The sequence below is a fragment of the Hippocampus zosterae genome, chromosome 12 (assembly GCF_025434085.1).
Source record: "Hippocampus zosterae strain Florida chromosome 12, ASM2543408v3, whole genome shotgun sequence".
In the NCBI taxonomy this organism is placed as follows: Eukaryota; Metazoa; Chordata; class Actinopteri; order Syngnathiformes; family Syngnathidae; genus Hippocampus; species Hippocampus zosterae.
Genome location: NC_067462.1, coordinates 6994555 through 7014669, shown reverse-complemented (window position 1 = coordinate 7014669; position 20115 = coordinate 6994555). Strand labels below are relative to the sequence as shown.

General features: G+C 41.9%; 2 protein-coding genes and 1 long non-coding RNA gene across 5 annotated transcripts; all 3 read right to left on the bottom strand.

Moving 5' to 3' along the window:
- Positions 1 to 476: 476 nt before the first annotated feature.
- On the bottom strand, positions 477 to 12375 carry senp7 (SUMO specific peptidase 7). Of its 3 annotated transcripts, XM_052081402.1 has the most exons (23): positions 12184 to 12375; positions 11235 to 11326; positions 10571 to 10686; positions 9589 to 9707; positions 9289 to 9519; positions 8951 to 9057; positions 7437 to 7543; positions 6205 to 6505; positions 5610 to 5779; positions 4588 to 4719; positions 4452 to 4485; positions 4026 to 4247; positions 3478 to 3944; positions 3085 to 3212; positions 2860 to 2976; positions 2659 to 2775; positions 2486 to 2581; positions 2113 to 2297; positions 1998 to 2032; positions 1827 to 1870; positions 1670 to 1738; positions 1431 to 1581; positions 477 to 972 (listed from the first exon to the last, which is right to left on the bottom strand). In XM_052081402.1, the coding sequence occupies exons 5-23, from the start codon at positions 9417 to 9419 to the stop codon at positions 841 to 843; spliced, it is 2745 nt and encodes a 914-aa protein (XP_051937362.1). In that variant the 5' UTR covers positions 9420 to 9519; positions 9589 to 9707; positions 10571 to 10686; positions 11235 to 11326; positions 12184 to 12375; the 3' UTR covers positions 477 to 840. The 3 variants fall into 3 exon arrangements, with proteins under 3 accessions (XP_051937362.1, XP_051937360.1, XP_051937361.1); XM_052081400.1 differs by lacking the exon at positions 9589 to 9707; XM_052081401.1 differs by lacking the exons at positions 9589 to 9707; positions 12184 to 12375 and adding an exon at positions 11880 to 12169.
- Positions 12376 to 13366: 991 nt separating this feature from the next.
- On the bottom strand, positions 13367 to 14577 carry LOC127611229 (uncharacterized). The gene is made up of 3 exons (XR_007965277.1): positions 14426 to 14577; positions 13968 to 14057; positions 13367 to 13657 (listed from the first exon to the last, which is right to left on the bottom strand). It is a non-coding gene; the product is annotated as an uncharacterized LOC127611229 (long non-coding RNA).
- Positions 14578 to 15056: 479 nt separating this feature from the next.
- Positions 15057 to 19427, bottom strand: atp6ap2 (ATPase H+ transporting accessory protein 2). The gene is made up of 9 exons (XM_052083164.1): positions 19262 to 19427; positions 17999 to 18129; positions 17559 to 17687; positions 17376 to 17471; positions 16608 to 16745; positions 16472 to 16525; positions 16239 to 16388; positions 16041 to 16160; positions 15057 to 15691 (listed from the first exon to the last, which is right to left on the bottom strand). The coding sequence occupies exons 1-9, from the start codon at positions 19335 to 19337 to the stop codon at positions 15497 to 15499; spliced, it is 1089 nt and encodes a 362-aa protein (XP_051939124.1). The 5' UTR covers positions 19338 to 19427; the 3' UTR covers positions 15057 to 15496.
- Positions 19428 to 20115: the final 688 nt, after the last annotated feature.

Sequence of the window (20115 nt, the reverse complement as noted above, 5' to 3'; positions counted from 1 at the left end):
AGGATGATTAGGGTGCAGTGTGCATCAGCACAAAAGATATCTTACTAACATGCACAGAGACACACAAATGTTTTTTTTTTCTCTACACCCCTCGCAATCGATTTGGAACCAGTCCGCGAGCTACCGGTCGATCGCGATAGACATAACGGGCACCCCTGAGCTCGACTGTTGTTTTTATCGCTTGTGTCAAAGGTTTAATAAATATACATAATTCATTTGCACATTCAATACAGATGTAGTAGTATGTGTAAATACGAATAAAGCCTAAACATTGTATATGGTCGTCTTTGGTGGCTGCTGAAGACAACTTCTATAGAACAGTAGACATTAAATGCCCCAGCGGCTTGAACCGGAAGGAAGCCCTTTGTCCTGGTTTGCCCAATGTCGACCTTTTCTGCCGATAACCCCCATCACACAATTTATTTTGCAGTCGGTCCTCAAGCATTGAAACGAAGGACATGGTCAAAATCAATGAATTCCAATTAGAACAATTTATACCTAACACAAATTCATTTTTCATATTGTTATCAACTCGGGACACATATTGTTTGACCGGTGAATTTGTGTAGATTAAATAAAAGCTCATCATATTTATCAAAAATAATGTGTCAACAATAATAATACTGTATAACATTCTATAAAAAAAAAACTCTAAAGTGAACAAAAAAAAAAAGGACAAAAGGCAATTCATTTCAGTTTAAAAGTAGCTGTCCATCGGCTGTGTTGTCGTTTTGGGCGACCGAGCAAGGGTCCGCGATTCGGAAGAGTTCAGGCTGAAACGATTCGCTCAGTATGAGCGATACAGATTCCTGGGTGGGCCGTGTCATTGTCGCGGGACCCTCAGTTTTTGCTCATCTGCTGTCGGTACAAGTGCAATACCAGATCGCGGATTTCGTCCCGCTTCTTGCGCACCTGTCGCCGTGGAAACCAGCGTTGCAGGTGTAGAGGCAGATCAAAATGTACCACAGGGTCCTGGAAGAACAAACGCACTAATCTTTATTTGAATCCATTACCCAATTGATTATTCCATCCATTACTTGAGTAATAATTGTCCTGACGAGGATTACAGTGATCCCTCAAAGCTTTTTATTTTGTTTTTTGTTTTTTTACGTTTTGGTCTTATTCTGATGTCAATGTTATTTTGTTTTTACATTTTTAAATCAGTAAAGCTGAGTTGGTTTGAAAATAAATAGCAATGAAAAAAAATGAGATTTTTTTCTTTTTTTTTATCAAGGGTTACCTTTAATCAGAATAGGTTTATTGAAAGAATAGTCATTGTCACTGTATTGAAATGCAACAAAATTGCCTTTATCCTATCGAATTTGATTGTTCAAAAACAGTGATATATCGATACATATCAAAATCGCTCCAAAAACAGATTGTTATACCCCTCGTTGATACGGAATGAAAAAAATGAAGGCATTCAGTACCTTGAGGAAACTTTCCACGTACTGCAGTAGGTAGAGACCACAGTCGCTGCTGTTGTCCTGCAGAGGAACCTGACAATGGGAGCTTGTCATCTGGTCGGGACCAAAGTCTCGTATCGAGCCGCGTCGTGCTTCCCATTCCGACTGCAGGTACCTGATAGGGTGAAACCACCATGGCGTGAGTGCTTTCCTACAACACACACACGAACGCAGGCACAAACCTACGTAGACGGCTTACTCACTCTCGCAACACTTTAAAAATGCGCTCGTGAAGAGACAATTTGAGGGAGTCCATGATGAGAATGCAAGGCCTAAAGAAAAAAAAAAGCGATTCACTACAATAGCAGCAGGAAAGGAAGTGTTCAAGTGGAGTAAGGTGGCCATTTTTTGTCCACTAACCTCTTTGAAACAAGCTTTCTATGGCAAGTTTTCGCTGTGCAGTTCTATTAGGGAAGCAAAAATTATACATAAATATTACTTCCTCAATGAGCGACATCCGCTCTAATACATAATTGTGACACTATATGAGGAAGCGTGGTATAAAGAAATAAATGATTGATTCTGACTCACCACTTTACCATGAGAGGTTTGAGTGGGCTCTTTTGCTAAAACACATGAAATAAACGTGATGATTTGCATTCCTTCCGGTAAAACAGATGATTGGATATCAATTTGTGTAACAGACCAGATGCCGTGTCCGCACTCTCGCTGCTGTTCAGCTTCAGTGTTGTCGTCATGGCGTCATTTGAGTTTTCTGAGCCTTCGGTTTCCTCTTGCTCGGGTGACTCGTTGTGGCTACTTTCTGTCCATGGCTCCAACCTGGACTCCTCCAATCCAGGAAAGCAGATGACCACCAGATACCAGTGAGCCCTTAAAACAAGAACATGAGAACTATTTGGACTTTTATTGTAATATCAAACTATTCTTGAACAGTGGCAAAGAAAAATCCTAAAATATCATTTGATTAAAATAACGTTATATTTCGATTGTTTACTTTCACGGCAATTTTATTTTTTTATGAATTTTCTCTACCATGTTTAGGGTGAGGGTTAACTTACTCCTGGTTGACGGGAACAAATAGGAAGTCCTTTTTGAAGATGTCTACGTGGCGTGTCCACGTCTTTACTCTCTGGTGCCGCTTCTGCCTCTGACAGCTAAATGTTAAAAAACAAAAATGGATCAACATTAGCTGTCCCAAATCTTTTTTTCTTATTGAGATGCAATGACTCACGATTCCGTGGCACTGCCTTCGCTGGCATTGTCTCTGCGAGTGAGCTGCTTGTAGAAGAAGCTGCTGAAGATGTGCGAGCGCTCGACAACATCCTGCAGCGAGTTCTGGAGGAGGTATCTGAGTCGAGAGCACACGCGTTAACTCCAAGTGAGCAAAGCGCACCAAGTGAAGGTGTTGGATTATTGTCATCATCACACTCACTTGAGGTAAAAGTCGATGATGACGTCATTGAGGTACTGGCCGCTGTCGAGACACTGCAGGTCTTCCATTGTCACTGTGATTCCACCTTTGAGCGGAGGTGGAGGGAACTGGATCAACCTAAAAACAAGCGGAAGAAAGAGCAGATCAGCAAAAATTTAAAAAAAAGTCGAATGGAATGAAAGTAGTGATGTCATGAAAGAAAAAGGTGCTATTTCTCGGACTTACCGGTGGGCCAGGCCCTGATGTTTGTATTTAACCCAAGTGGAGTCAGGTTGACACATGGTCACTGTGTATGCCCCTGCAGTTCTACGCCGACACAGTGTGTACAAAGGGGTGCCTGCCATTTTGTCCTCCTGTAACACAGCAGGAGTATGTGATCATTCACTGCAAATGTCTTGACTACTCCTTGGGAGACTCGTTTCCACCACTAGATTATTGGCCAGTACGACTCCACACTTCTAATATTTTGTGACTCGACAAGTGCTGTTGTTTGGCTTAGCAGCAGTGTCAAAGCAGACTTCTTTAATGTATAATGAGAATATTTGCATCTATGAACTGAGCTGGCGACTGCTGATTGTAATTGGACGTGGTGTATCAATCATATCAACTTCAGGTAACCTCTTGATTCTTCTGCTCTTCATCTGGACTGTGTTGATTTCCAAGATCCACCTCTGTATCCTGCTCCTGCGTGAGAGTCGTTTCAAGCTCATGTTCAAGGAAGGTCTGCATCTCGTCCATGTTCAGCAACAGCGAATTCTTGGCCTCTTCTACTGTCTCCTTCTGCGCATCCACGTCCGATTCAGAGCATGAACTGCGTTGGTCCGATTCGGATGAAGAGGCGTCCGTGTCCAGGCCGAGCATCCGCAGCAACAGCGGGTCTCGGCCGCTTGATTTTATCAGCTCCAGGCTTTCATCCAATGAAAGACCTGGACTGGTGAAGTTCTTCAGATCAAGCGTATCGGCATGGCTTTCTTCATTTGCCAGACCGTTGAGACAGTCTAATTCCAAGAGAGACTGCAAAAGAGCCCCCTCCATGCCCAGCAGAGGGTCCTTGAGAGTCAGCACGAGGAAGGGACTTGGGCTTCCTATTGGAACAAAGAGCCATCAGAAGAACGGAGGGTTGTTCTAGACAGGCAGGGATTGTGTCAATCTTTCAGATGCATTACCAGTGCTGGGCGGTGCACCATTTTGGGCACAAAGGAGAAGAAGATCCTGGTGCAAAGCCACAGCAGCACTTTGTGTCACACAAAACAAAAGGATGGTAAAAGGCTCGGCACTGGAAGGCCAGCACAGGCCTCTGGATTCCAGGTCCTCCGACTCCCAAACGCTGTACCTCCTCAGATCCGCACGCTGCAAGGTCAACGTCACATCCAGATGGTGGCTTGAGTCTAAGGACAGGTGGAAAGCAGAATTGTCTTTGAACAACTGTCTCGTATGGTTGAATGACAGCCTTTAAACATACCCCTCCCAAGAATTTGTGAACAAATTACAGTATAGTATGAGTATAGTAACTGAAACGCGATTAACACCATGATATCGTGTATGCAAGCTATTTTTGGAGGTGGTATGAAGGGACAGAACAAAAACATTACCTTTCAATGGTATGATGATCTTTTGGTTGACTACCTGTTGATGTAAAAAAAATCATTTACTGTACATCCCGATCATTTGCTTATAAAAGCGATAATGTGTGGGTGTGTAGTTGGGGGGGGGGGTTACATCATTTACCATGAGGTATCCATTTGCTTCCCCTTGGAAACCTCCACAGAACATGGAGGTGAAGGCCACACCCAGAAAAGAGCGTTCGATTCTGGGTGTAGGAGAACATGACCCCGACTCGCCTACAACCACATGCAACACCTGAAAACATGCATGATGAGTTACATACACAGCGTAACACAAAGATTTTACATTTCGATCAAGTGGCCTATGAGTACACAAAAGGGCTATTTTGAACAAAATCAATGGTCATTTTTTTCAAACTACAATGCCTTTGTATGAGCCATCAGACATTAGATTACACATTCAATACACTCTTGAGCAGATAAAATGCCGAAATTCAATCTGATCCTTCATTTGCATTGTTGCAAAAGCTCCCCCTGCTGGACATATTAAAAAATACTTTAAAAAATCCAGCCTCCCTGACCTTGAAATCATATTTCTGCCCTTTTCAATTTAAACGCTATCATTTCATTAATATCCAGGATTTGACCGTCACAGATTTCACAAAAACAATACTTTCAGAAATTACTTTAAATTTATGTTAACCAGAGTTGTAGTCCTCAAACTATTGATGTTCGGTGCCATTTAAACTGAGGTGCAATTTGTAGTACTAGTCAGCACAGCAGTATTCTGGACCACAAATATTTTAACGAACTTAATTCATAGCAAATCAGAGCATGCAGGAGTACGACTAGAATATAATAAGCGTTCTCAAAAGATGTCTCCTTGGTGCTCTCCGGTGGAGGGAACATCACAGGACATCAAAAAACAAGAGACTGAGGCACTTAAAGTAGTTCCGGATAAAAGGTCGTGATTTTAACATAGCCAGTTGATTTAAAAATGCCTGTTTGTTTTTTTCCCTTTATATGCCTTTTTAACTGGCCATATTGAAATAAATGCCTTTTTATCCTGAACTACTTTTGAGTGTCTCAGTGGTCTCCTGTTTTTTGAAAATCTTTATAACTTGTGGTCACACAAGGTGGCCTTTGGCTATTTCAATGGAATGCAGAGTGACATCTTGTGCCCACCTCAACTTTCTGCAAGTCAGGGCCATCAGGTTCTTTGGACTCAAGTTCCTGTAACAAATGTTGCTCACAGTCCTCAGCTCCTCTATCTTCTTGCGAGAACAGCGTACGAGCACGTCTGACTCTTCGATGAATAAAATCGTTGCTCTCTTCATCTTCACTGGACAGCACAACTGAAAGCAAATAAAGGTCAAGAAGACAATACGCTTGTCATCAAAAAAAGAAATATTAATTGAAAAAAAGTTGCAATATACTGTAGCTGCGCAGGCCCTGTGGTGACACGGAAGGAAAAGAAACCGACTTTCTACCATTCATAAAATCTGCAAACAACCATCGTTTCCCACGTCAAATTCAAAACTGTGACTGATGGTATGACGCCTGAGGTAAATTATAAAAGTAAATACGGTAGTTGTATACGGTAAAATTCCCTCGGTCACTGCTCCGGGTTAGCGATGCTTTTATTACATGCGGGTAACCTAAAAATGTGGCGATTGGTTGAGAAAACCGTTGGTAATGGAAGGCAAGTACACCAAATGCTTCTGCTGGCTGTAGATTGCCTGCCCGGGAAAGAAGCATCATTCTTCCTGTGTGCACTCACTTGGCTCTCCCGGCATGGCTTGGGCAGGATCGTCCTGTGTGGGCAAGCGACTGCAACCGGGAGCTCCGATGACGTCCTCTGATTCCAAATTGGAATTGGCGACTGCTCTCCCAACCAGTCCCAGGGAGAACTGGTCTACGTTACTGTCCATGTCGTCCGCATCACAGTCTTCGCCGGGTTCAATCAGACTAACCGGGATCAGTCCACCTTCCCCATAAGGGCATACCACACTTTCTCGTTGTCGTTTCGGGCTGCTTGTTCCATTGCCGTTGGTCAATCTTCCTACAGTTTTTCTCCTTTTCTGTTCACAGATAGCATAGACAACCTTTGAGTGTCTGATTGTTACTCGAGGTTGGCATTGATTAATTTATCAATGAATAATGTCAATTTTACAGACTGTTGATTCGCATTGCACTACCTGGTTGCGACCAGCAGGGGCATTTTTCATTCTCTTGCAAGTATCATATTTGATCCAATAGTGCACCCCCCCTCCCCCGCTCTTAAGGCCTTTTCACACGACGCTTGATTTTCTTGGTGTAGGACGGCACGAAAGGACCGTGTAAGCTTGCCCATATTTGGAAAGTGTCCGTTGGCAGTTGCCCAACCCATGTATTGTGTATACGAGTCTTGCAGTGCATGGCAGGTTCCTCCTATTGATAAAGCTTTTCCTTCACTGTGTGTTTTGATTGAGTCGGCAAGTAGACAGGGATTTGATGCCAACTACGGAGCTGCCAGCCTATAGAAAATCACTTCCATAACAATTTGCCCGAAAAGAAAAACTGTATACCTATGGATGAACTAGCCTTCATCTATTTAAATTTTAACTGTAGTCAACAAAGCAAATCTATCAACTCAGATGAATCTAAAATGTCAACTCTGCATTCTATTTTGCAAACAAACATAACATTGTCGATGGAGTGACGTCTAGTGCAATGTACTAAAAAACTGAATTAAGTGGCTGGGGAGAGGAAAGTCTGGGCTTCGCGGCTTGTGCGGTTCGCCTCGCAACTCAAATCCCAGATAAGCGGAAGAAAATGGATGGATGCATAGACAACCACTAAATTGACATGGCTGTTTGCAGTCCAAATAGGGGAAGGAAATGTCAGGTAAATGCATGCAGACTATGCAACAGGTAAACATTACTCTACTCTAAAATGATTGGAAATTTTGTCAAATGCGCAGTATACCAAATGGTTGCCATCATAAGGTTGGAATGTTTGGCGGCCGCTCACCAGAAAATGTTTCTCTTGAGTCCCAATGTCCTTGATGGGAGTTGGGGAAAACTCATCAGCGTCTTCGGTATCGTCTGCGGGCTTCCAGCTCACTGACAAGCCGCAGTCTGTAGACCAAACACCACAAGTACTGACAACCTGATTGCCGCTAAGAACACTGCGTTGTCAAGAAAGTAGGGCAGGAAAAATGCGCTACGTCATTGCAGATGTTCTTTGGCCAGGAAAAAATAACGGCTTGGAGCATCGTTCAACCCTCACCGAACTTGCGATGGACTTGAACTAATAGCTCATCCGAGTGTTCTTTTAAAACTAATGAAGTATGATGCAACCAAGAGGGACTCATGTTTTGGGGGACTGCTGTTGATTTGAGGATTTATTTTCTGTGATATGGATCATGGTTGTTGGTGTATTTTTTGTTTGTTTTGGTTTTTTTACAGGCCAAGTAGGACAGATTTTGAAGTGTGGATATGAATTTTGGTGATGATTGGTCAAGGTTTACGGACATTTTTACACCTGCACAGTCAGTGGTGACAGACCCCCTGCAGGAGCCTCATTGGCTGCAGTGAGACAGGAATGTCCAGAGCCCTTGTGGAGTGACAATGATGTCCGCGTAATGAGCAAGAAGCCGTCTGACAGCTGAGCCCAAAGACCCACACGAACGTGAAAGGTAGCGTCGCAATTTAAGCAGGAAAGAGGCCGCGCTACTTCACCATCCAAGTTTGAATCATTAAAATGTGTGCCGCAATTGACACATATCTTGGATGGTCAATCCCAGTTACTGCGAGTCGATTTTAACTCGAAGGTTTTCCTCACTTTCTCATCCTTCTGAGAAGCACTGTATGCGGGTTGGGCCCTTCTTTTCGGGGCGGTGCTACACCCGGCTCAAAAGCATCTGTTAAGGTTATTTACCCAAGTGTTTCAAATCCAAACAGAAACAACACTCTGCGGTCAGCTCAGTTCATAGATGCCCGTCACTGTTCTACTTTGTCTCTCTGCTTCTCTCTTAAAGTGGCGTGCGAGATTCTTAAGGGCGTACTGCTGCTGTGGTGCATGACCCAATTTTCAACCCGTCAAAATGACAAACGGCCGAAAATGTTTCCCGTCAACTCTTAAAAAAAATCTGTCAATGGTGGAAAATTGTCGGTTAATGTGCCCTCTGCAGAACCAGAAATATAAAAGATGTAAATGTTTATACAGTCTTGTGTAACTTAGACTTCGTGACAAAAGACAGGCTTTAATTTGTTATCATAAATCACCCCTCCTCCTCCCGAGCACTCACAAATAAAATATGAAATTTCGGGTTTGCTTCGGGCTCGGACCTGCAAATCAGTTTAACTGGTCGGGCTCGGGCCGGGTCGAGCTATAATACCTGCGAGCCGGGTCGGGTCGGATTGGATTTTTTTGGCACGATCTTACCTCTACTCCACTCCCAATATACAGGTTAGCGCGAAATCACTCATTTATTGATAATAGTGTAAGTAAGGTGCTAGTGAATAACTGTCTGCGTTACTGACCGACCACTCCGTAGTCCTCCCCATTTTCCGCAACAAGGACTGTCTGATCAATATCTTGGCTTTCTTCTCCATTGTTAACATGATGTAACCTCTTCCTGAACCCCAACCTGCAGGGACATAAAATGTGAGTGGGGATTGCCCATTTTGGGAATTGGATCGTTTCAACCAAAAACGTGCCGCAAATCACAAAACGCTTTGACAGCATTTGAAAGGCTTACAAACATCCCCAGAAGTTGCTGTACACTTAATACAGCAAAGCACGCAATCATGCAATTCTGATGACGATGATAAAGAATGACTTTGCGTGCAATCCGGTGTATAACAAGGAACAATGTTACCTTTGTAGGGATGATGGGGTGCGCTTCTGGACACATTTGGGCATTGCACTCTTATTCATGTCATTCCTGGGTGGCTTTTGGCCTCGACACTTGACGGCTTCTTTCTTGCATGGATTTCTCTCGCTCACCATTTGGGCTTGTTTGCTGCAAGCGCGACCGAGTCGCTTGTCCAAAAAAGCCTTGCCGACCTCAGTCTTCAACACATCGGTCAGCACCAGACAAAGCCTCCTCCTGCGAGACAAAAGATAGGTATTAGTCACCGACGTCTTTTACCTGGCAGTTTATACTAATTTATACTACCTTTGCAGAAGTCATAAGGGGGATGCGAAGGGCAGAGAAGTAGGCCATCATCTGACATGGATAAATCATTTGCTGTTCGTAAGACTGACTAAGGGGCTATGCTGCTGCTTCAGTGCCAACTAGAACAATGAGAGACCAAATGATTGCACCTGTACTATCCTTGTATTGTAAAATGTATAATTAATTGATCAAACCAATTTTCTCACAGGAATACCTCTAAACGTGGTTAAGAGGGGGGGAATAAGAGCCATACCTTGAAGGATAAAGTAACAAAGGCAATATGATCTTGAGTCAGAAAAAAAAAACTAAAAATGCAGGAACAAAAGACGGACACAAAGATGCACCAATTTCTGAGGGAAGCCAAACAGGAAACAGATATGCAGTGGCGGCACTTAGATTTACACAGCTTTTCATCAGTTGCGTAAGGCTCAATCAAGCCGTCTCGTGGCAAAAATTAGACATCCTACAAAGCTCCTATCCCACTCAGTGGCGAACATTTACAAATGTTTGTAAAGGTAACGAATGTTGCGTTCTCATCAGGGTTCATTCGAGGTTGCAAATGTTATGTTCACCAAACGCTCACCAGACGTTTGTCAGACGTTCGCCTGTAATTTATTTTATTTTTATGTCCCAAGGGATTTTTGAACATGTTGAAAAGTTCCTTGCCAAAGGAAAAACACTAAAACTTGTGACCGCAATGTCAAAATGAGAAAAATTCTTCCAATAAAAGTAAAAAAAGATTTGTGTTTGCCTGTTTATGAGCTGTCAGGCCACTTTTGGGTTCATTTCTTGAAGTGTATCCGGAAATGTTTCATCTCATAAATCTGCTCAACTCATGAGCAACCTGCAGCGGTTTATATCACACAAATGGTATACAATTGGTTGAATAGGTATAGAAATAACAAACTAAGCATGTTTTTTTTCCCCTTCTTTGCTTCGGGGCGTGGTTGCTAAGACAAACATCTGTTCGGTGTTGACTTACCGGGCCATCCCCAATTTGACCAAAGCAGCATGATTGTGATCAAATGCCTTGGATCCCCGTTTGAGCTTTAAATCCGACTTTTGGAGTTTGCAACCAGGAACTGCAGCCCAGGACACCTGTCCACAAAAAAAAACAAAAAAACAATGAGCTCTCGATAATGATCAATATTTGTCATGACAACCATATGACCATATGACAACATTTGCTCTCTTATGACAAACCCGGTACCTGTCTTTCTAACTGTCCATACTCATTTTGACACAATTGTTTGTTACCATCATTGCATATAATTAGAAAAACCCGGGCTATGTGGCACACTGTACATGAGGGAGTTTCATTACGTTTAAATAGTTTTTTTACCGTGCACCGAAATACATCGCTAATAGATGCCGTGCCCCAATTAATCGATCAATACATGTTGTCCATTTGCTGCATGTCAAAGAGAAAGAAAAAAAACTTTTTCTTCTCAAAAAGCACACTGAAGCATTGTGTCTCGCGTGGGCTTCTTTACCACTCACACGACACCTGCACAGCTGATGGCGCTTCAGATGGTCAAAAAAGGTGAAGGTGGGCAGAGTGAGAGGGGAGGGTGAACTGTAGAACTAGTGTAGGTAAATGCCTTGAGAGAGTAGACTGGCAATGTCCACAGCTGAATCCCACTTACCACCTTATTCCTCTCAACTGTAAATGGAAGCGCCATTATGGCTTGCTGGGTGTCCATCATAACTGCCAAACGAGTAAGGTACAGCAGCAATACTAGAACACAGAAAACAACATGTCAGTAATGACAAGCCTGAGGGGGGAAAACAGAACCAAGAAGCAAAGTGACAGTGACAACAGACTGACATTACTCATTACGCTATTTTCATGGGATCCCGTCACACACGTTGGTTTGCACCCCTCTCAGAAAAAATGGTTGGAAATGTTTTCTGCCTCTATTTTTAGGTACAATGTACAGGGTAATTCCCTCTGTTGCCCTTTTTTTCAATGTGATAATGTTCATGCAGTTTCTATGTTTATCGCAGGCACAGGTTGATAATTCAATTTTGACCAACCAAAAAGTGTTCTCGCTGGCACATTTGTATCATCCTATTCCACCTAATTTTGACGGATTTGGGGACATGCTGACCAAGTTGCATCCAATTGATTCAATGCTGTAGAAAATGATACGGTGCCAGCTTTTAGCTTCTTTTTTGATCGCCGAACTGTGAATAGGGAGAGACGCAGGGAAGCTATCCACCACCCAGCGATTGTGTGCATGTTGTGGTTTTCATCAAATCAAGACAAAGGCGAAATGTTTAGAACTGACCTCGCGCGGACTTGATTGTATCTTGACCAGCTCATATAAAGGCTTTGAGTTCCTCGCGCGACACCAATAACAATATGTGTACTGTTTTACTATTTGTTTAGTTTAACCACGCATCTGTGACTTGGGTTATTTAAAAGTGGCCATTCGGGGGTGCAAAATGTGACATTATTTTTGTCTTTTCGTCTCAGAAGCTACATTTCGAATGAAAATCGCGGTTAGCCACGCCAGGGCACCAAGCTAGCAGTGCAGCGAGCTCAGCTCACTCAAACAAAGATGCCCAATACCGGAGAGAGCGAAATGTTACCATGTTCCGTTGTTTCGTTTTGGCTTTACGAGCTATTGGAGGCGTGCAGATAGACTTCTGAGAGGGAGCACTTCACTCCAAAACAACGCGCAAAAACGATGTGTTGAGGCATTAGAGGCACGGAATGAACGGCTATTCACACATAGAGAGGGCTCTCCAGTTCTGGATGGCCACATCCGGGTTACGTCGGAAACTGCAACACGAAAAAAAACTGATGTTCTATCTGCCACTTGCAGACCTCGTCTGCGCATGCGTGAGAAACAATCGTCAAAAAAGAAGCTACCAAATATGCTATTTTGTTTGACACAATAGGGGTGTGTGACACTGTACACTTTAAAGCTTGCAGGCATTGATTAAAAGGCTTTTAGCCTTGAATGACGAAATGACAGGTGCACCCTGTGCCATGTTTAACCGCTGTGGAACCCCCCCCCCCCCCACCACCACCACTGCAAAGCATCGTAAATCTCCGTTCATTCTTCACAATTTCCCAACAGAAAAAGATTAAGACTGACGAAAAGGATGGACTAAAACTGAAAATTGTACATTTTCTGAATACATTCATATTGTCAATATCTTGAAAGCGAGCTACACCAGGGCTATAACCCCATCAGAAATATGTGTAGCTCCAGTTAAAGCCATCCAGCATTTTATTTGATATTCTAAAATAATGTCCGTTCCAATAATTTTGTTCTCTTGAAGAACAAAGGGTGCTCTCTCCCGAGTTGTTTAACATATTGAGATGTAAATACCATTAAATAAAAGCTGAAATCCCCAGCTTTTGTCTCATTCATCATTTGATCTGAAACTCAAATGTCTGCGGTAAAGAAACTGACTTTATACTTTTGACTGGACTAGTCAAGTAAATTAAACAAGTAGAACAAAATAAAACGTGTCAATCAAGGTAACACTGCACTTTAATCTCATATTTAATGATATTTATTCACCAATTTTCTGGGAGAAATAGTTTGACTGTTGACTTTGAAGAGCAATGTAGTGTCCATTTTGGCTCTGGTTACCCAATCGATAATTCTTTCCCCATGGAAAATTGATATGCGAGTTGGCAAATCCAGGTCCAGAAAGTAGAAAGTAAAAACTGCCACAGTTTTGCGTTAGTCGACCATAAGAGCTCACATGCTGAAAAGTCCCTGCATTTTTGCTGTACATCATGCAATGACACAGCGGCTTGATTTCAAGCATTTATTGATATTATCATTGCAAAAAACATCAGATCCACTCAGCCTCTTTGAAGAGGTTTTTGAGTTGAGTCTTCATACGCTGCAGCAGACATTATCAACATTTTACAAGAGGATTCAAATAAATGTTTTAAGAGGAGCACAGTTTTAACATCAAGAGTCATATTTCTGCACAGTCAAAGGTGTTCTGGAGGCCACTTCCCCGTTGATGGCCTCATCGTTTTCAGATGCCATTATGGCCTCCGGTGGCTCTCTGAGCGCTCCTGCAGCTTTCTTTTCAGCTGAGTAGAACAGAAGGAAATAGAAACTCAAACACCTTCATTTTGAGTATGGTGGACTTGTTTCATGGCAAACGAGTTGATACTCCAAAGTCAAACACAAGCAGTTATTCTCTAACAATTTTGCTTTTGACGTAAGTGACCTATTCGATGGAACACTTCAGTGCGTTGCCATATTTGATATGGCCATCGAATTTGTCATAAAATTGGCAAATTATAATCTTAAAATTACAATTTGACAGACACAGAGAGAGAGAGAGAGACAGAGAGAGAGACAGAGAGAGAGAGAGAGATATGACTGTGCACATCTTACCAATAGCACTACATGGCGTCACAATGGGCTCTTCCACTTGCTCTCCCTTAGTAATGGCCGCCCGGATCTTCCTGACGGCGTATACGCTCGCTGTCATGCAAAACACTATTATTTGTCGCAGTACTATTATATTTCACATATTAAGGACACGTGTTCTTATTAGATTCGTACCCGACCTTTAAGTGATAAGTCTTATTTTCTAATTAAGTAAGAATCGTGTGACAACTTCCTAGGTCACATTGAAAACATCATTGATGGACAACATAAAATCATAACTTATACACTAGTACCATAGTGTGTACAATACTGTATTAATTAGACTGTCAAACTCATGAGCGTTAAAAAAAACAACGATGAATGGTTATATACGTCGAGACGTAGACTGGTTTGTTCACAACACTACGTCGTTAAATGGTAGGCTAAACTTAAGACACACGATTAAAACAACTCAAATGTACCTTTTATAATCAGTCAGACCATGTTTGCAGCTTCTACTTATTAGATCTGTTTGAGGTTTTTCCGCCCTTCGCGAAGAGTAAACAAACACCACTCCCGGAAATGTTGCACAAACTCACAACCAATTAAAGACGCTGAAAAACAATAAAGGCGGGACTTCAGGTGCCAGTCACACTGTAATTGGCTCAGAGATGACGTTATGTAAAACGTAACTGAGTGACCCGAGAAATGGCCATAATTTGAGAGGCGCGGCTCGTCATTTATTTCGTCGTGGTACATGTGACAAACGCCCATTGAATTATGGTGCCTGTTTGTTTAGTTTCGTTTGCATGAGTCCTGGTCCGTTTAAAAGTGAACCGAACAATGTAACCTAATTATGGCGCGCAATGAGTTTGTGAATTGGTTAAGATTTAGGTGACACACGAAGGCCGTTTGCTGTCGTAATTATCGGTTTTCATTTGTTTTGTAGTTATGGCCCTAAGGTGCTTTTCATAGAAATATCAATTTAATTGTGACATTGCTTCTGTTAGCGCAGATTAATGAAAGACCAAAATAAACTGAGGACCTCCTGTAGTCTACACATACACGCGGGGAGGAATGGTGTCAGTATTTTAAAAACACAAAAATTAAACATTGTCTGATCCATAATTTATTCATTATCTTGCAAGTGTATTTTACGGTTAACTTTCTTTGCACAATGCTTACAACAGTCACGGCATTATTTCAAGCAGAAAACACATTTTCAAACAATCTTTTCACACTGAAAACATCGTTTTGTCATAGAGTTACATTTGTATTTTCAATATATACACATATTTAACTTAAAACATTTTCACAACAAATTCATGCATTCTTTCAAAACATGACCACACATACACACAAAAACTCAGTGAGACGCTTTACCTTTGAGGAATGATGTGTTGTAATGTTGATATTCACTTTCAACTACCACAGCAGCATTGTAAACCAATTGCTAACTCACTGTTTAATTAGATGTCACAAACACAAAGCACAAAACAATCACTAGCAGGATCCAAGGGGATGGATGAGTGGAGTCATCGAGGGTCAGGTTTTCAGTCCATCCTGATCTTCTGGTTGGTCATCCTATAGATGATGCTGTCGTAGCCCGGGTCCATGTTCCATAGGTTGTAACTGACGACAATTACTGCAAGCGCCAGCACAATCATCAGCCACAGTACAATGTTGAATACCACGGCATAGTTGAAGTTGTACTTGTAAGCCAAGTTGTACGGGCTTCCCGGGTTGCTCTGCAAAAAAAAAAAAAAAATACTTTTTAACTTTGTAACTGTAGTACAGTATGCATCTTTAAAGTACAATTCCTTATAGTATTTGCAGAAACAAAAAATGTAAAAAAAAAATATATATATGGATCCGCCTTCCTGATAAGTACTTATGAAGTCCTTTTTTATTCTTTATTTGTGGAGGCTTTTCAATGTAAACTTGTTTTAAATTACACTAATATCGTGCTTAAGTCCAAGTCTAAAAATGCATTTGAACAAATAAAAGCCTCTTCTTCAATAAATGCCTTACCCGTAACAGACGCCTGGCACTTTCTGCCTAAGAGATAAAGGTGTTCTGCACACAATATGGACTTACGATCTGTTTCGATTCCAAAATGGAGCGGGATTTCCTGGTGAGAGGAGCCTCAAAGTTTTTCACTGTCACGACCTCCACCACGGCACTGTTGCCATAAAGACTGTACACGTCCTCTCCAAACTATAAAACGAAGGAATGCAAAACTTGTGATGCAGCCTGAAGCAATAATTTGGAAGTGTCCTCCCTTCTCTTCTTTACCTTCTGCAGGACGGAAGAGAGAAGAGCGACAGCATCGCGGTGCTGAGGAGAGTCTTGTCCGTAGACGCGGCTCAGTTCCTCCAAGCCCGACAGCTCCAGGGAGTAAACGTCTGGAGAGTGGTCCTTGGCCAGATGCCTGTGTCTCTGCAGCTGTAACAAAGTCACAAAGTTGTTTAAATTAAAACTCATAATAAAAACATAGTGGGAAATGTAGTGCAGAAGTAACGACTCACTAGAGCTGTGATATCATACAGGACTTGGATCTCGGAGAGGAACAGCAAATCAGCCTGCAGACATGACAGGTGCGAGGTTAGACAAAATGTACAGTGGGTATGATTTTAGTGGAAAAGTCATGCTAATGTCAGTGACCTCTGCATTCCTGCTGAGGAACTTGAGGGGCAGGGTGGCCAGCACAGAGCCATCTTGGAACAGGCGGCCTCGGATCTGCTGCAAGGTAACCGGCAGATCCTCGAACACGGCGTTGGCTTTGCCTAGCATGTACAGCCTCTAATGGAAGACACAAAAGAATAGAATAATAAAAAGGATGTTTTTTTTCTTTTTTTTGGTAGCGAAGCATATACAGTACATCCCGATCGGGAATTACATCATCGTCATCATTGTTATGCCACCACAGAAGGGTCCCAGTACTGTTAAAACTGTAAGGCCAACCACAGGACAAGAAATGTAACATGAAAGTGAAAATGTTTTTTTTTTGTCTTGGATGCTCGGTAACATTTTTTGCTACTTTGACTGGGAATTTTTGTGCAAGAGAGCCCATTGCACAGGGTAAAAAAATAAATACTAATAACTTGTTTGCTTCAAAACCTTTATAGTGGAGGAGATATTTGATATACATTTGAGCATTAAAATATAAAGATACTCTTATGTACAATGGTTCAATTAAAAAAAAACGTACATATTTTTGTCCTGATTTAAAATGGCATCTGGTTTGGAAATTTGTAGTCCGATGTGGCTAGCTAGTAGTACTGAAACAATTGTGGCCCCTTTCAATTTTTATGTTGCCCATCCCTGCTCAAGACACTCAATGAGCTGAAGACTCCCAAAATTTGTTGAACGACACATGAGATTAAAGTCCAAGTTGAGGTTTGATGGTCTTATGACTTGAGATTTTTCTACCTCTTCACTTGGTGCGAGCTGCAGCACGACAGGTGTGTCCTCGGCGAACAGGGAGTGCACCGTCTCTGCGACACTATCCAGAGTGAAGGGCACCGGCTGGGGAAATAAACGAGGAAAACCTCACACTACAACCTATCAGAGGTCCAATTTTTTTTAATAAAATCCAGGTCCAGGATGACTCACATTTTCCAAGGGATAGGAGGCCACACTCTGACGAAAGTCAAGGTCATCGGCTCCTCGGACCACTACCAGAACATTTGCGCGGGGACGCTGGAATAGGGGACCAGCCTCCAAGCCGGGCCAAGAAAGATCCTGGATGGATTTAAGACGCAGTGTTACCAAAAGGCTCATAGAACAATGCCTATGGAAAATGCAGCATACAACCTTTCTAAGTGCTACAGTACCATTACAGTTGGAGACAATAACCATCTGTCAGCAGATTGACCGGCATTTTACATCACATTTGGGATTGATTTAATGTTATTTAAATGTTTACACTTCAAGTAGCATGGTGACATACTTATTTAAATAAGGCTGAGTCACAGCTATGAGGTTTGGGGTCCCAATATCAGGAGTCATTTAAGGTTTTAAAATGGTAGCAGATCTTCGACTGGTTGAAGTACCTCTTGAACAGAGAAGCCCATGGTTAGGGCCACCAGGTCGGGAATCTTTTCCCCGGAGATGGGCCACTCTCCTTTCTGGAAGGAGACAAACTCTGGAGCTTGCAGCACTGTCAAACTATCCCCACGGACATCTGCACGACAGAGAAGAAATAAAGCATGTAATAAAAGACACTAAATGTAAGAAAAGATCATGTAATGAGCGTAATGCATAATTTTAAAGGGCACATAGAAAATTGACTTTTTAATTGTTTGACCGCAAATAGGATACATGGAGTATTTAATAAACAGTGGGCCTAATTTAAATAACCGTCCCACATTAAGTTTCTCCGCATGATCTGCTTGGCTGGGGATAGATTCAGAACCATTTTCAGGTGACAATGACACAAAACTGCCTGAAACACTATCACCCAAACACCAAAAGGTAAGCTGTGCTACACACAAAGAGTGAAGTGCTGAACTCACAAGTGAAAACGCCATTTATTTTCTTATTTATTATACTTCTTAAAACAGGCTCATTTCAAGACAAGCAAGAGGGTGCGTGAAGTTAGATATAATTATTTATCCTTGGTGCATTAATAATTGGGAACTGTTTTAATTCGTGAAGAAAATGCATGTCTCCTTTGAAACAAAATGGCCGAATATAAAATATCTAGCAAAGGGCAAATCAAAACTCATCATTATTTTGCATTGCCAACCGCAGCCCGAGAGGGTGAAGAAGGTCAGTGCTTGTTGTGAGCCGGGTTAAAAAAAATAAAAAATAAATAAGCCAAAAACTCGTGACGGAAAGACCGCTAGGAACTTCCCGGTTCCGTCAGTGACCTGTCACATGACTCACAATACATATACTGTAGCAACTACTGTAGAGCACTAATAAACATCTTATCCTGGGTGCATTTTAGCCTAGGAAAATAACGACGAGTGGCACTTTAGAGGGGTTGACAAAAATACATTTTAACTACATCTATACGCTTTTTGTCAAAATTCAATCTTCCCCATTAGCAATGTTTAGTAGCTGATTAAGCGAATAAAAACCTGCCAGTAAAATAGACGTATACAAAATAGAAAAGGGGCGGGGTGCCGCCTAGACGCTTCACATCAATCGGAATTGAAAATGAATGAACATACGGACGACGCTATCGTGCGTAGCTCGGTTAGCTGACTGATCTGCTAACACTTTGACACCACGATTCGGTAACGTTACACCAAAGTAAGAACATATCCGTTTAAAATAACTGATTGCGTCTGTCATTTTATAACTAATACCAGTCGTGTAGAGGGAAAGGAGGACGAACACGGCGAAGGGCAAAGCCTCCATCCCCAAACAGGCAATCCGCGACATATTCTGTCCCCGTCGTCTCTATGCTTTCCAGCAGAGATCACATGATCCAACACGTCATACCCGATCACGTGGTACTGAAATTCAAAAGACGCATGCGCATCAAGAGTATCTTTTGGCACTGGATAAAATTAAAATACTGTTGGCCGAGTTCTCAAGTGTACCGTATTTTATCTGTTTTATATATCTATATCGACCAATATTTCATACTTGTGTCGTGATATACTTTTCAGTCATATCACGCAGCCCTAATAATTAATTAACAGCGAACGATTGGAGAAAATTTGTTTTGTTAGAAGTATGGATCAAACTGGTAAGCGCTTCATGTTAATCAGTAGCCAAGAAGTATCTACCAGTTTCAAAAAGGCAGATGACGACTGAACTAGAAAATGCTGGTCTTGAGATATTTTGACGAGCCTCACAGACACCGAAGCCACTTATGTGCTATATTTTCGTGCTGTAAAACTTAAGGTGCAATAACATACGACGTAGCGGTTTTCACTTCATGCATTTTGCAAAAAGCATTACATTGTACATTGCTTTTGGAACAAGTTAGTAATGTCAGCCCTGTGGAATGATTTAAGTCCCTTGAAATTGTGAAATGTAAAATTATCCTTGGAACATGGGAATGCAACGGTCGAAACAGTCATTTCATGTGTTCACTTCGTTCGATTTGTAATTTTAAACGAATATTTTAACTAGGGTGATAGACAATATAACTAATTCCATTTGATGTATTCATAGAGGAGTTTTTGACATGCTAGCAACCGTGCAAATACAA